General features: G+C 42.2%; 2 protein-coding genes across 2 annotated transcripts in view; both read left to right on the plus strand.

The window, feature by feature from the left end:
• The window catches only part of LOC124290328 (neuronal acetylcholine receptor subunit alpha-6-like), a 31,963-nt gene extending 20,614 nt beyond the window's left edge, over positions 1–11,349 (plus strand). The window contains exons 2-6 of the mRNA XM_046727041.1: positions 4,826–4,965; positions 7,339–7,383; positions 8,260–8,369; positions 8,688–9,226; positions 9,744–11,349. Of these exons, the coding sequence (XP_046582997.1) occupies positions 4,826–4,965; positions 7,339–7,383; positions 8,260–8,369; positions 8,688–9,226; positions 9,744–10,171 (1,262 nt within the window). The 3' untranslated portion in view covers positions 10,172–11,349. The remainder of the gene's footprint in view (positions 1–4,825; positions 4,966–7,338; positions 7,384–8,259; positions 8,370–8,687; positions 9,227–9,743) is intronic.
• A 3,691-nt stretch (positions 11,350–15,040) lies between these two features.
• LOC124290412 (acetylcholine receptor subunit beta-like) overlaps positions 15,041–17,668 on the plus strand; it is a 30,783-nt gene continuing 28,155 nt past the window's right edge. Inside the window, exon 1 of the mRNA XM_046727116.1 lies at positions 15,041–15,148. Coding sequence (XP_046583072.1) covers positions 15,103–15,148 — 46 coding nt within the window. The 5' untranslated portion in view covers positions 15,041–15,102. The remainder of the gene's footprint in view (positions 15,149–17,668) is intronic.

Here is a 17,668-nt window from a genome sequence, read left to right on the forward strand (position 1 = left end):
ATATGATCAATTTCATTTGGCGTCTGACAGTATTAATCCAAGATACAGAGGGTGTATCTATCAGAAGTATTTGTATAATGCCTACAATTTGTTTTTATTAAAGCACGTGCATGGCGGTGTTCTCATTCACTACAGTCTCGGTGGAGCGGCACTATATGTGCAGCCATCCAACCATACAACTGCTTGTGTTTGGGAGGGAATTCCATTAACATAGCATTCATAGTTTGGCACTGATGCCAAACACTGTAAATCACATCTCATTGTTGACTTTCCATAGGTGGACTAACGCAGAGAGTATCCAGTACGACATGAGATCGTAAAGTGGAACTGTTTATGTATATTCAGTAAAACAAAAGGACTGACGAACCATGCCCGTTCGCGAATGAAGCAAGGACCACGTTGTTGGCGCTCACTGCGGTGTAGGGATGTTAGCTGTTTGCACGCAGTCATCGCCAGTGTACCCGCGTCATCATTCTCTTTAATAGGAACGGACCCATGTACATCTGACGGGTGTACTGTTTTTATCAATGCCATCAGTAATCAGATCGGTTTTCGATGATTGGATCGAAGGCATGTAAAATTCTTTTCTCATGAGAATCGGTTCTTGCATAACAAATGGACAAGAGTCAATATCACTCCAGCGAGTGTACAGTCGCGTTGATTACACTTGAGCGCAGATATGGATCTTTTGTGGTAAGTCGATCATAATTGTCGCGTTTAACAAACTTCCAGAAACCTTGACTTGAAGTCAATCAGTACAATTGTCCCGCGTAACAACTCGAACGGACATCCTCTCGCCCACATACCTATTTAGGGCCTAAGGAAAAGACATACCAGCCCTTACAGGTGCGTCATATTAATTATTATATATACATCCTCACATAAGTACAATATATAATTCCCCCAAGAGAAACGCAATATATTCCAAAATAAATGTGTGACTTCTGCATAGCGTGACAAACCATAAGTGTAATTATATGAATTATTATTTAGCCATAGCGTTCGGATTATATGGGGTTCGACACCCATTGGACAATGCAAAGTAAATGTAGTCAAGCTTTGATGACTGTTACATCATTCAGTAGGAGTTTGATTCCATAGTCTCATACCTGGAATTATTATTTGTCTACATCCTTTTTCCTGTAATTATAATTGCCCATACGTCATTGAGACCTATTTTGATGTTTTCCTTTCCCTTGTAGCTAAAAGTCGTCATTATGCAATTCAGTTTTCGTATTCTATTCCTGTTCATATTCTGTTGTTAATATTCCTTGTCTAACATACCTTGTATTGATCCTATCCAAGTTGTTTTCGTTTTATCTGTATTTATTTACACATCACACATTTCATAAAATATATGTTTTGTATCAACTGCCGCATAGAGACCTTTGTCTCTATCTATTTATTTATTTATGATGTTTTTTTCTTGTTTATTTGTGTGTGGTTTTTTTTTGGGTGGTGGTATTTTTTATTCACATTACTTGGTTACAGTTGAGTAAGATATATGGGTAGAGTAAAATGTCACTTATTGCGTAATAAAAAGCAGACAGTATAGTGTATATCGTATTGGGAAAATATAGATTAAACAGTTGACATGCTACACAGTAGTGAGTGAGTTATTATTGAACGTCACATCGGCAATATTTCAGCCATATCGTGACGCCACACAGTAACACAGAGAATGTGAAAGATTAAAACCTACATTACAGGACTGCATCTAGGACATTCCATTTTCTGTAAAAATGTTTCATATTGTCGTATTTCGTATCGATGCATTTCTCAATCTCATAAACGCCCTTTAATAACGTTCTGTAGATTGTAAAGCTAGGTTTGTGTCCTCATATATTCAATACGCAAATGTGGCGCTTTTCTAATAATATCACGTGGTTGAGTAAATGGTTACCACTGCAACAAAATAGGATATCATGATTTGACATTTCATACGTTTTACCAAGGACTTGAGTTACAAAATTGTTAAAATCTGTCCAGGACATTTTGATGATTGGACAATCAAGGTATACATGGTAAATATCCTCACTTACTGACCCACAAAATGTACACAGGTCATTATCTGTCAATTTCATGTTCAGTAGTTCTCGTTTAGTGTAAATGGCCCTGTGCAAAAACTTACATTGAAAATCTAAGAGTTTCGTGTCTTTAGTGGATTGTCTATATTGTGAAGATATGGTTTTCCAGTTTATCAAATCATTTAGTTCCCCGTTCCAATTGAGACACACATTCGGAATGTTATAATCAGAAATGAACTTATCATAGATTATCCTTGAGCCTTTACTAGTGTTCATCAAATTGTTCCAAGGAGAACACATAGAAAACGTCGGTAGATTTAAATTGTTGTTTGTTCGTATAACTTCTTTACACTGTTCCGGTATACTAAGGAGAACACGATTAACCTCAAGTACAGTACCCTTCATGCCAAATGTTCCTTTAAGTTCCGCAAATGTTAGAAAATCGTGGTCGTTACAAATATCTTTAATATAAACTACTATACATTTAAACCAGTTATGAATGATCAAGCTTGGCTGGTTACACTTGTGAGTTATCCATAGCGGTTGCATGAGTATTTCATTAATATCGTTATTGTTACACACATATTTTTTAACATATCTATGCCAGGCATTCAGAGAGTCTTTCCAAAATGGATTTTTAACTTTATAGTGTTTTGTTACGTTGGCTCCTAGGAGAAGAAGGTTTTGTAAAGGGAAGCCGACAAGATCATAGTTCTTAGAGTTTGAAATATATCTCTTCAAGCATGAACGTTTTAAAGAGTCGATAAAGGTTTTCACATCGACCATTCTTAGACAACCTTCTTCATACATTCGCACTACATTAATTCGTTTTATATTGTCAATTTTATCATTCCATATAAATTTGACGAATAATCTGTTCAAATCAGTAATAAAGTTTTCGGGGGATCAGGAAGAGATGAGAAGATGTGGACAATCGTGGATAAAGCTAAACTTTTTACGACTGTTATTTTCCCTATCAACCTTAAATTACGTATTTTCCAATTCAGTAGAATTCATTTGTTTTTTTATTTGTTTTTATTTTTATTACTACACTGTTGTCATAACCTCTGATTAATCTCGAATGGGCTAGCATCTAAATATTCTGCTGTATACAAATTCGTATAAACGACCTTTGTTCTTCTTTATCAGAGCTCCGTGTATTTAAGTACAGTAGGGCGTGGAGTCATCCCACAGATGGCATCCGTACCTTGTCAGCTTGCTGACGGGTTTAACCTCTTTGGTCATGTAGACAAGGGGTCCGTCGTCGGACCAGAAGGTCCGAATTCTAGCACGGGACTCGGAAATTTTATGACCGCTACATAAACGTAGTTTTGTTGATGTTATCAATAAAGAGCCTGGATTCCCCTGACACACTGGATGGAAATGGAGCAATGCTGTACACATGAGCGTCAATCAAAGATCACTCACTTTGTATACCATAACTACGATAACACTACATGCAGTTGATTGTGTTTTTAATGCCAATTTTTTTACTCTGATTAAAACCAAAACAAAACTGAAAGTGTGGTCACCATGACTACTCCACTGGCCTCATTGTCACACAGTACTCAAATAATGGTTGTTGTGATTGTATGACCCACCACTAGCGACCACACCAGGACCTGGTCTAGCCATTCCTCGCACTAATAACATCTGCCAGTCTCCTACTCATGCTGGCATCAAGCGTCGAACTCTCAGCATTAGTATCCCCTGCCACTCACGTCAAATCCTGCAGATTTTGAAAAGGACGATCTCCTGCTCGAATGAGACGTCCAAGAAAGAACCAGTGATGTTCGCTGGGGTTGGGGACACGGACCATGGTAATGTTTCTCTGGGGTTGGAGGCACGGGCCATGGTAATGTTTCTCTGGGGTTGGAGACACGGGCCATGGTAATGTTTCTCTGGGGTTGGGGGCACGGACCATGGTAATGTTTCTCTGGGGTTGGGGACACGGGCCATGGTAATGTTTCTCTGGGGTTGGAGACACGGCCCATGGTAATGTTTCTCTGGGGGTTGGAGGCACGGGCCATGGTAATGTTTCTCTAGGGTTGGGGACGCGGGCCATGGTAATGTTTCTCTGGGGTTGGGGGCACGGGCCATGGTAATGTTTCTCTGGGGTTGGGGCACGGGGCACGGGCCATGGTAATGTTTCGCTGGGGTTGTTCAGCTAATGGGCGATGGCGGAGCAAAGAGTGTGAGGTCTAGTGTTGTCATCCATGGATATCCAACGACCGGTAAGAGGGTGGTTGTCAAGGTGTGGCACGAGGGCGGCATACAGTACTTCCTGCTGAGGACATTGACAACTGAGTTTCTGGCTTCCTGTATACCTAATTGTCACTTAATTAGCTCTATATCACTCTGCTGTGTTCACATCTCCTTATCATCATCGTTTGTGTCCCCTGGCTTTACCTTATCCCAATGATCATTGTTTTTATAACTGTTTTTTTCTCTTGCCTCATTGATTGATTGTATATACATGTCCATCTCTGGCTTCCTGTAAATCTGGCACATAAACATGTTTTCTACACCTGTCTTTAATCACCTGAAGAAGGGACAAGGAGTAGCCCAGAAACGTCGTGTTATACAATAAAGAAGCAGTAGTCATCCATATACTCGTGGTATATATTCACCAACTTGTAAATGCCTCTCAAGAATCAGGAGTATTTGCTATTCTTGCAGTATCTTAGTTATAAAGCATTTCCTGAATACATGACAGTGTGACTTCTATTGTCATGCATTCATACTAGTATCATTGATATCTCTTGTTATCCATTTCCTACTCGCTGTTATCATTGCAGGCTACGTGACTCTGGCTTTCGATATTTCAAACGAGACACAACTGCGGTCGGACCTCCTGACCAACTACTCCCTGAAGAGTCGCCCTGACGCCGTAACCGCCGTCAACCTCGTCTTCAACATCATCACCATAAACGAACTGGTGAGATAGCAGGACCCAATCACGTGTTATCGTTTAGATCACTAATAGGGAGCTATATGTCACGTGGCACTGAGAGCTGGTAATAAGACGCCATCTCTTGGGTCCTACTCACAACACAGACAGAATGTTGTATCTCGCCGTTGTAAGTTATTTCTACTCGTTCTGCTACAGCAACAGTGGAGTCCTGCGAATGTATTAGTATTCAGCTGAAACTACCATTCGCATTCAACATATACATAAGCCCGAGGACCGTCAGGCAGTTTCCCCGGTGTAAGATCAGGCTATTGTCCAGACTTCATTATTTAAAGGCCGCGGTGAAATATTGCATGATCAATACACCAGAAGCAATGCCTACATGCACTCTAGATACCGATGTGTACTCAATCCCCCCCACATATATATAAAACATTAACTTTTTTGACGGAAATGTATATACCTGTATCTGTTCCATGAGTGGTTCCGGCATGTCTCTCATCTTTAACACGATTTGTACATTAACATAACAGAGAGCAGAATCTTTTTACCTACCTTGTAAAGAGCTTGAATGTAATATATTTACCTGAGCACTAATATTAATCAAAGGGATTTGCGAGTGCAAACAGCACATATAACATCAAATCTTGAGTGTTTTGCATTTTTTCGAAAACTGAATCAATGATATCTTTAAGAAAGGAGTATTCTGTAAAAATTCAACAGAGAGATTTGAAACACAAAATTAATGTCCCCACATATTTGCCAAGGGTATTGGAGTGGCCGGGTTCCACTGGTGTACTAGGCTTCTTCCTGGGGGTGCATTAGGTTCAGTGACGTCGTCGTCAATCTCGCAATGCTTCTCCGGATGTTCATGTACCTATCCTCGACAACTGACCTGTACTTACCCAGGATAACACACCTGTACTTATCCAGGATAACATACCTGTACTTATCCTCGACAACTGACCTGTACTTATCAAGCTTAACAGACCAGGATAGCTATTCTCGAAACGTTCGTAACCTTACGAACTTCGTAAGCTCATTCTTAACACATTGGCTACGATCAAAGTTAAGAATTCTTAAGGCTACGAACGTTTCGAGAATAAGGGCCCTGTACTTATCCGGGTTAACAGACCTGTACCTATCCTCGACAACTGACCTGTTCTTATCCAGGTTAAAACCTGTACTTATCCAGGTTAACAGACCTGTAGTTATCCGGGTTAACAGACCTGTACTTATCCAGGTTAACAGACCTGTACTTATCCAGGTTAACAGACCTGTAGTTATCCGGGTTAACAGACCTGTACTTATCCAGGTTAACAGACCTGTACTTATCCAGGTTAGCAGACCTGTACTTATCCAAGTTAACAGACCTGTACGTATCCAGGATAGCAGACCTGTATATATCCAGGCTAACAGACCTGTACTTATCCAGGTTAACACACCTGTACTTATCCAGGTTAACAGACCTGTATATATCAAGGTTAACAGACCTGTACATATCCAGGTTAGCAGACCTGTACATATCCAGGATAGCAGACTTGCACATATCCAGGATAGCAGACCTGTACTTATCCAGGTTAACACACCTGTACTTATCCAGGTTAACAGACCTGTACTTATCCAGGTTAACAGACCTGTACATATCCAGGTTAACAGACCTGTACATATCCAGGTTAACAGACCTGTACTTATCCAGGTTAACACACCTGTACTTATCCAGGATAGCAGACCTGTACTTATCCAGGTTAACAGACCTGTACTTATCCAGGTTAACAGACCTGTACTTATCCAGGTTAACAGACCTGTACTTATCCAGGATAGCAGACCTGTACTTATCCAGGTTAACAGACCTGTACTTATCCAGGATAGCAGACCTGTACTTATCCAGGTTAACAGACCTGTACTTATCCAGGATAGCAGACCTGTACTTATCCAGGTTAACAGACCTGTACTTATCCAGGATAGCAGACCTCTACCTGTCCACGACATTTGAAAACGTAGAATCCGCTGGGTCTACTTCTGACCGGTGTAAATTCGGAAGGAACGGTGATCCTGGGGCGTTTCTGTTCAGAACTCGGAGGACTTTGAACCCACTGTACTGAAATGTTTGTCATGCCAAGTTGTTTCCTCAACTCTCTCAATAAAGATGCCCCCTGTGCTGGCTACGTGACATGTATTTCACGCATTTTACTATTATCATTTATTATATGATATTTGTATAGCGCCAATATCCAGGTCAGCTCAGCTGCCCAAAGGCCCAATGGGTGTACTGTATAGTGATCGTAGTCAGGCTCAGAATGACTCAGGCGCCACTGACCACCAGTGGTTTTCCCGTTTCTTCATGATATCAAGAAATGTCACATAAACGTGATTAAAAGATGAATCTTGATATTTCAGGTGACACGCACACAGACGTTTTCTGTATCGGGGTACTTCACAGTGGTAAGTGTTGGAAGCATCTTCGTCAAAGTGACAAAGTGATCACACCGGGGTGTCGTAGAACGTCAAAGTGATAAAAACCTAGTGATCACACTGGGGTGACGGAGTACGTCAAAGTGACAAAGTGATCACACCGGGGTGACGGGGTGCGTCAAAGTGACAAAACTTAGTGATCACACTGGGGTGACGGGGTACGTCAATGTGACAAAACTTAGTGATCACAACGGGGTGACGGGGTACGTCAAAGTGACAAGACTTAGTGATAACACTGGGTGACGGCGTACGTCAAAGTGACAAGACTTAGTGATAACACCGGGTGACGGGGTACGTCAAAGTGACAAGACTTAGTGATCACACAGGGTGTCGGGGTACGTCAAAGTGACAAAACTTAGTGATCACACCGGGGTGACGGGGTACGTCAAAGTGACAAAAGCGTAGTGATCACACCGGGGTGACGGCGTACGTCAAAGTGACAAAAGCGTAGTGATCATACCGGGGTGATGGCGTACGTCAAAGTGACAAAAGCGTAGTGATCATACCGGGGTGACTGGGTACATGACAAGAGTTATACAGATCACATCTTGTCTTCTTGCACTTCGACTATTCCGTTCATTTGGGTAGTATTTGTAAGAGTATGGGAGATAAGACCGTCATCGCGCTAATACCGCTTTGTGCAAATGGATCCAGATTTAGAGACGATCAACGTAAGTCGCCTCTTACGACAAACATTGCTGATATATATTACGGAATTCCAACGAGGCAATTTGTAATTGATGATGAGCGCTGAAACTACTGGTAAACTGGGTTTACTCTCAAGGTAAGTTTCTCATGTGTAGTGTCACATCATCAGATTGTTGAAGCTTCATGTTACATCTGCAGGTATGGAATGACACCCGACTCAGTTGGGACAAGAAACAATACAACAACATTGGTTTCTTCTTCTCTGATGAGACGGAAATATGGCGCCCCTCTCTCGTGGTGAAAAACGCGTAAGTTCTCGACTCCATACGTTCTGGCAATTGGATAACTGTGTGGACACATGAATGGTATCTTCATTGATATACTTGTATATGCCTCGATATACCACACAGTCAAAGCTAGATTATTGCAGCCAAAGTCTCAGTTTTTATTCATGGCACGACCTGTCATTTTGGTCTGGGGAAAAGCTGGAGTTGATGCATATCCTGGTCCATGCTCATATAATGATAGACATTGATGAAGTGTGCTGGATAGCTGTACTTTGTTTAAAAAAACACAAGTCTTCTTCCTACACAATTTTACTGGGTTTTTGGTGTTTTTTATTACAGCATTGACGATTTAGATGTCATCGCTAACGAAAACATCCCGCTGAGAGTTAATGACAAGGGAAAAATATACTGGAATCCACCCGGAATTTACAAGACCCACTGCGACATTGACATCACTTACTACCCCTTCGACTCCCAGGAATGTTCCGTGATCGTGCAAAGCTGGGGCTACAACCTCCGGGAACTCGACCTGTTCAAGTTTGGCTCCGGCGTTGGGACAACTGAGTTTGAGAGGAATGGCGAGTGGAACTTGATTGATGCATTCAGCGAAAGAGAGGAAAGGACGCACGATATTGACTCGGAAACGTACGCCACAGTGTCCTTCGTCTTCAAGCTACAGCGGAAGCCGGACTACTATGGCGTCAACATCCTCCTCCCCGTCATGGTTCTGTCCGTCCTGTCGGCCCTGGTGTTCGTCCTGCCCCCGGACAGCGGAGAGAAGATGGGCTACTCCCTCACCGTGCTTCTCTCCTTTGCTGTCTTCCTGACCCTCATCGCCGACCGCATGCCCACCACCTCCCGCGACACATCATTCATGGGTAAGAGACGGCTTGGTGTAGTGAATGTGAATGTAGTGGCAGTAGTTGTAGTTGCCGTAATGGTAGTAGTAGAGTGAGTGAGTTTAGTTTTACGCCGCATTCAGCAATATTCCAGTTATATGGCGGCGGTCTGTAAATAATTGAGTCTTGACCAGACAATCCAGTGATCAACAGCATGAGCATCGATCTGCGCAATTGGGATACGATGACATGTGTCAACCAAGTCAGCGAGTGTGACCACCGGATCCTGTTAGTCGCCTCTTACGACAAGCATGGGTTGCTGAAGACCAATTCTAATCCGGATCTTCAAGGCTTGGTAGTAGTAGAAGTAGTACTAGTAGTAGTAGAAGCGGCAGCGGCACCTGTCTGAGACCGTTCAACTGTCTATCTGTCAGTGATCAAGTGATAGTATTTCACCTGTCTACCTGTATGAGATCGTTCAGCTGTCTACCTGCCTGTGATCATGTGATTGTGTTTCACCTGTCTACCTGTCTGTGATCATGTGATTGTGTTTCAGCTGTCTACCTGTCTGTGATCATGTGTCTGAGCGGCATGTCTGTCCTACTGACCATCTTCATCCTTGACTTAAATTTTCGGGAGGATGAAGTACCACCATGGCTGGAACGCATGACCAATGTTATAATCATGCCCCTGGTCTGTGCTCGGGGCTGTCAAAGGAAGTCGAGTTCAGTCGCCGTCAGCGACGAAAGGAAGTTACGAAACATAAAGGTCCGCACGGCCACGAGGAAGGAGTCTGATTCTGATGAGGAACCCACAGTGAGAGAATCCTCGGCCAAGTCTCGTGCTGAGCTGAACTGGAAGGACATTGCACGTGCCGTTGATGCACTCATGTTCAGAATCTACTTGATCATCATCATCGTCATGTCCGTCATATTGTTCTCTGTCCTGGGGTCACAAGCCAGCACGTCGAGCCGTGAAATTTAATCAACTGTAGCAACTTCATAATTAAAGTTGAATAATTCTTTCAGACACATTGATGATACAATCTACAGACATCAACAGCTACGGGTTTTGACAACAGTATTCACAGCAATATTGGGAACATTTTGTAGACGAATGACTTTGTGATACATTTGTCTTTCTTCAGTAGTCTTACTACCAAGCTGTGTAACTGATGGTACATTACATGGTGTCTCACATTACTCGCCTCCTCTTTACATTCTTGCCTACTGTTCCTCAACTGGTTGAAAAAGGCCATCATGGTGTTTCCATGTAGTGATTAGTTTCAATAAATACAGGTAGATGTTGATGGTATCGATAACAAGTTGATCTAATACCAGCTACAGCGCTAGACTATGTCGATATTATCGATTACATCTATGAAATATAAAGCAATTATTACTGGAAACGTACATATTGAGCTGGTGTAAAAGGCGTCCATACGTATGGGAACATACCGTGAGAGAAGGTCGTTGTTAGGCTCCAACAGAACCAGCCCATCTGTATACCCGTCCACCTACTGAAACTCTGGCTGGTCAACCACAACCCAATCTGTTAGTAGGTGATAGGGGATTATGTCACAAGGTACGCATGATATTTTCCTAAGAATATTGCAGTGCTGACATCTGCATGGCAGTAAAGTATTACAATAGCTCATTAAACGGTTACCGAGTTTACACCACATATCGCATGAACAAAAACACAGACTAAGTTTTCTTTTCTGAAATTGTGAAAATGTCCTTGGTAAGCATTTGTTCACTTGGGCGAGTAAGCAAATATTGTGATCTGCAGGGCGTTTTGACAGTGTCACCATTATTCTATATCATACAAAATGTATCAACAATCTAAACTATACTGGAAAACTGTTATTGGTCATGAACATTTCCATGTATCCACTTACATCTGGGTTCCATATTGGTTATCGTTTAGTTGTTATCATATTGGAGAGAAACACAATATTTGTGAAGAACAGTATCTATAAACATTACATAACCAATGGTAAGCGAATGTGGTCCACCACTTATCATACGAGTGGGCCAAATAATGAGAACGCCAAGTAAGATATAGATGCAAACATCATAGCTGTGTTTTTGGACTGGGAGGACGGGTTACCAGGGTCGTGTACGAAAATTCATGATGATGATGATGATTTGGAGATTTTACGTGCGCTTCAGGACATGATGCACATTTCGCCCACGGGCCCGCCAGGCCTTCAGTGTTGATTGAAACAGGGGTGATTGGACTGACAGATATGGAAACCTGAAGAGGGCGTTATGGCTGCATCATTCAATTTGTATGATTTTTTTAAATTTGGAAAATTGCCAGAAAAGGTATTTTAATAATTCGGAAATTTGCCAGAAGTGGTAGCGGGACATTTTGGCTTGGCCCTAATTTTTTGTAATTTTTTTTTTTGGGGGGGGGGGGGTGTCCAGTGTAATCCATGGTGTAAATTAACTTCTGAGAGTTTAAGTGCAGCTTTGGCTACCTGGTCGGCATGTTGCCAAACACACCAACATGGGCAGGCATCCAGATGAACTCTACCTTTCTGCCTTAGGCGTGTAAATTCTGACTGCTTTGATTTTAGTATATTCTCCCAAAAAAGAAACACATAGATGTATTTTTAGGAATTAAATGTGATAACTTTAATTCGAGATAACACATGTCAATCTGGATCAGTTGCAGCCGACTTTCACAGTATAAAAGGTCAAATGTCTTTTAACATGTTTTGCTTATAAAAAATGATCGCGTCCGTTCTAAGTTGGGCGTTGTGTTCAATATCTGCAGTGGCCACCATGAACCCCAAAAACTGCTGCACACCGTCTCGGCATGGACTGACAAAGTCTTTGAATTCGACCTTGTGGAATTCTTGCCTATTCCTCTTGCAATGCCTGCGATTGTTGAACTGACATCTGGGGCGCTTGTTGCCCTTCACGTACGCGTCGGCCGAAGTCATCCCACAAATGCTTGATTGGGTTGAGGTCGGGCAATTTGGAAGGCCAAAGGAGCACTGTAATGTTCTCATTCTGAACATACTGAATAGTGGCATGTGCTGTATGAGGCCTGGCAGTATCGTGCTGTAACAATGATCAATGATAGGAACCATGTGAATGATTGAGATGTCGTCTCTTTACCGAAGAGCAGTTAAATTGCCCTGAATTGTCCCGATACCGCAAATGAAGTACCCAGATGTAACTATCCTGCGCTGCGATGGTAATCCGAGGTCTACCATTTGGAGGCCGATCTTTCGTAGAGTTGGTTTGTCACAATTCTACCGGCTGTTGGTACTCTGGAGAACATAGAGGTGACGTGCAACGGCAGATTGAGACTCCCCAGCCTCCAGACATCCAATGTCAATGTTTCGATGTACAACAGTCAGTCGCAGCTTAACTATATCCTTTCTTGTAGCTAAACAATGCCAGTGAAGGTCTAAAAGCAAAGCGGCCTTATATCGGCAATGTCCCTGCTCACGATTCCTCAGAACTTGATGTGCAGTTAGCGATCGACTTTTTCTCCATGGCATTTCCATGCAAGTTGACAGTTTCGAAAGTAAACGTGCATAAAAGTTTCCGAATGTGCGGTTTTGCGCTGTGCATTCGTTCCATGTACACAGACCAGTATCATAAGGGCGAAATTGTAACAATCAAAGACTAGTTTTGAAAAATATTTGAAATTTCCTATATCAATATCATCTATGCGTTTCGTTTTGGGGAGAGTATATTTTGTTTATTACCCTGTCCATGCATTAGTGCCTGTGCCTAAAGGTACAAATACGGACGAGAGACAGTCACAAACCACTCTGTGGTTTTAGACAGGTGATACACTTTACACTTTGTTAAAAAGATTGCCCATACGCTAGTATATCTACATGTTACTATATATTACTAAGCTCTTCACTACTTCAATGTGAAACATGTTATACTTGGGTGTATTTCTCAGATATTTTCATGTACTACTTTTCATAATAGATCATTTGAATTCTGGTTAGGTTTATTACACTGTTAATTTTGAATGGATATACAGTGGAATCCCTCTAACCCGGCAGCCCTCCAATCCGGCATGTCCCGACAGAAGCTAGTTAATTTATGATCATTCTCTGAACCGGCACGCCCTCTATACCGGCATTTTTATCGGTCCCAACGAGTGCCGGTTTAGAGGGCTTCAACTGTACATTATATATATCATAGACCTTACTGTCGCAGTTGTGGAAGAATATATATGTAACAATGTAAAACGTTATGAAGAGAGCGCCGAAAAGCTCGTTAGTCCAGTCTCTTCTTATTATGAATATGCGCGTTTGTTTACAAACAAGAGAAAAGTCCGGTCACGTGAAATGCAAATTAGCCTGTGGCAGTGGTGTTATGTTAGTCATCGCTGTGCCGGAATGTGGATTCCAGTATACCACAAGCGAGGTTGTTAGCGCAGTGGATACGACCGACGTTTTCCAACGTAAACAAACATGCAGGATGAAAGGTGTCAATGTCGTGCCGTGTTCACATCAGTTCTGGAACACAGAGGCATGACAGACGTATGGATGTGAAAACGTGTCCTTAACAGTCATGGTTCAGCTGGCAATCCTCTCACCAGTACATAACCGTAGTGAGTGAGTTTGCATTAAGCTTTATACTATTGCGTCGGGGGACACAACAAATAAACCTTACATAATGCACCTATGTGGCGAATCACACTCAGGTCTTCACCTTCGTCTTCGGGTGTAACGCTTCTACCCCAAAGTTACACGCACGCACGCACGCACGCATGCACGCACTGTCCCTGTTATTGTATTTGTTATCAAGTCTGGATAGCCCAACATGGCCGTCTCGGAAATCAGTTCCATCTCATTCATGAGGTAGACCATCGTACATTATTTTTATTTTAATATTTAACTAAAATGAAAACTGAACATTTTACGACATATCGAGAATTTTAAGAATTACAAGTAATTTACAGAACATTAAAATGTACGCACGTTTTAGCCAATTACCTTTAGGCCATATTTCAGTTATCCCTAAATCCTATGAGGGTTTCAGACATTATGCCAAATATGTGTAACAACTATTCAGGTTGTTAGATCAGCACAAACACATTAAGACCAAAACATAAAACTCGTTAGAATTCACTACGTTTCCCTGGTTCCACTGTTATATGTTTCACCATTGATGTTCCTCAGAGTACCTCCCTCGTTAACAAGGTAGGCGCTGCCTTTCAGTATTGTTAAATGTTCTGGCACACTTTACTGATTTAGGGCTTTCGTTAAAAATAAAACTCAACAACCAAGAATATGACGGAATTGTTTAAAGTACTTCGTCAGGAATTGAACTGTCATGTTGATAATTGGAAATGCATTTATTTCCCATTACAAAACCATTAACTCCCATGTAAAAAGAACCACAGTACCAACACGTGAATCCATGCTGCAGTCGATTTGGTTGTACATTATACACAGTACAGCATTAACGTAGATTATTTCCACTCATTGAAGATGTGTAATGGACTGACTACGGCATTCATTACCCAATCACCCCGATAGCTGTTTGAAGCAGCATGTATTGTGTTCACTGGGCGACGCCACATGTATGCAGAGTGACAACTATAATTTAAGTTAAGATGTTTTTGTCATCAATGTCGATTAATCTCATGTGTTGTTTGCATATGAAATGTCTACTGATAGATATCCATTAACACCGCCAATCTGAAAACAAATAAATTTACATCAAATCCCAATACATTGTACTGTGTAAATTACAATTGAAGCAAACTTAAAATCTGTCATTTAGAATATTTGTCTAGAATGAGTAGACCAGTTGGCGAGCACAGCGCCAGCACACAATAGGTAGGCTTCCAGTCGATTCCGCAACACATGAACAGATCGGGGCTGCAGGAAACATCTACATACTGAAGGTGGAGCGCTCGCCACGATGGACAGAGGCCTGGTACAGCTACTACTTGCCATAGCACTTTACAGTAAGTAACATTTATCCGTATATCCATCGAATCATGGACTAACAACCGGTACATATGTACTCAGATCACGATCGGTGTACATCTGAACGATATTCAGCGAGACCGCCATCGGGAAGGGAGCCTGCGGGTTTCGGATGGAGGGTGTGGGGATGGAGGGTGTGGGGTGTTAGGGTAGAGAGGATACAAGACTAGTGACCACATGAGTTTGACTGGGAACCTAACAACCTGTCTTTCTGCCTAGACACAAGAACCAGTAGTATTTCTTGCTCAACAGTTTATTTCATCACACTGTGAGGATGCGAGACACGATGGCAAGAAAGGTTCGTAAACGTGGTCCCAACAACAAGCAGGCGTAACGCTGGGCGCAGGTGAGATCACCGAACACGGTTGAGACATGGTTCCTGGTAGCATATTTGAGACATGGCTGAAACATGGTTACTGGTGTCATGGTTGAGACATGGTTACTGAAAGTATGGTTGAGACATAGTCACTGGTGACATGGTTGAGACATGGTTACTGGTACATGGTTGAGACATAGTCACTGGTGACATGGTTGAGACATGGTTACTGGTACATGGTTGAGACATGGTTACTGGTGACATGGTTGAGACATGGTTACTGGTGAAATGGTTGAGACATGGTTACTGGTGAAATGGTTGAGACATGGTTACTGGTGACATGGATGAGACATGGTTACTGGTGATATGGATGAGACAAGGTGCCTGGTGACATGGTTGAGATATGGTTACTGGTGACATGGTTGAGACATGGTTACTGGTGACATGGTTGAGACATGGTTACTGGTGAAATGGTTGACACATGGTTACTGGTGACATGGTTGAGACATAGTTACTGGTGACATGGTTGAGATATGGTCACTGATAGCATGCTTTAGACATGGTTACTGGTAGAATAATTGAGGCATGGTTACTGGTGACATGGTTGAGACATGGTCACTGATAGCATGGTTGAGACATGGTAACTGGAAGTATGGTTGAGACACGGTTACTGGTGACATAGTTGAGACATCGTTGAGACATGGTTATTGGTCGTATGGTTGAGACATGGGTACTGGTCGAATGGTTGAGAGATGGTTAATGGAAGTATGGTTAAGACATGGTTGACACATCGTTACTGATGAAATGGGTGAGACATGGTTACAGGTCGTGTGGTTGACACATGGCTTATGGTGTCATGGTTAAGACAGGGTTGCAGGTGACATGGTTGATACATGGCTACTGGTGACATGGTTGAAACATTGTTACTGGTGACATGGTTGAGACATGGTTACTGGTGACATGGTTAAGACATGGTTGACACATGGTTACTGATGAAAAGGTTGAGACATTGATACTGGTCGTGTTGTTGACACATGGCTACTGGTGACATGGCTGCGACATGGTTACTGGTAGTTACTTGTCGTATGGTTGAGACATGGTTACTTGTAGTATGGTTGAGACTTGGTTTCTTGTCGTATGGTTGAGACATGGTTACTTGTGACATGGTTGAGAGATGGTCACTGATGACATGGTTAAGACATGGTTACTGGTGACATGGTTGAGACATGGTTACTGGAAGTATGGTTGAGACATGGTTACAGGTAGTATGGTTGGGACATGGTTACTGGTGACATGGTTGAGAAATGGTTACTGGTCGAATGGCTGAGACGTGGTTACCTGTAACATGGTTGAGACATGGCTTCTGGTGACATCGTTGAGACATGGTTACAGGTAGTATGGTTGAGATATGGTCACTGTTACATACTGTGGCATGGTTGAGACATGGTTACTGGTACAGACAATGTTACTGATGACATGGTTGAGACATGGTTACTGGTGCTATGGTTGAGACATGGTTACAGGTAGATTGGTTGTGATATGGTCACTGTTAGCATGGTTGAGACATGGTTACTGGTGACATGGTTGAGACATGGTTACTGTTAACATTGTTGAGACTTGGTTACTTGTCGTATGGTTGCGACATGGTTACTTGTCGTATGGTTGAGACATGGTTTCTTGTCGTATGGTTGAGACATGGTCCCTTGTAGTATGGTTGAGAGATGGTTACGGGTGACATGGTTGAGACATGGTTACTGGTGACATGGTTGAGACATGGTTACTGGTGTCATGGTTGTGACATGGTTACTATCAACATTGTTGAGACATTGTTACTTGTCGTATGGTTGAGACATGGTTACTTGTCGTATGGTTGAGACATGGTTTCTTGTCGTATGGTTGAGACATGGTTACTGGTGACATGGTTGAGACATGGTTACTTGAGATATGGTTGAGACATGGTTACTGGTGAGACATGGTATGGTTGAGACCTTGTCGTATGGGTGAGACATGGTTACTGGCGACATGGTTGAGACATGGTTACTGGTGACATGGTTGAGACATGGTTACTGGTGTTATGGTTGAGACATGGTTACTATTAACATTGTTGAGACTTGGTTACTTGTCGTATGGTTGAGACATTGTTACTTGTCGTATGGTTGAGACATGGTTTCTTGTCGTATGG

This window comes from Haliotis rubra, unplaced genomic scaffold, assembly GCF_003918875.1.
Source record: "Haliotis rubra isolate DU_JTF1 unplaced genomic scaffold, ASM391887v1 Scf1123, whole genome shotgun sequence".
NCBI classification, from domain to species: domain Eukaryota; kingdom Metazoa; phylum Mollusca; class Gastropoda; order Lepetellida; family Haliotidae; genus Haliotis; species Haliotis rubra.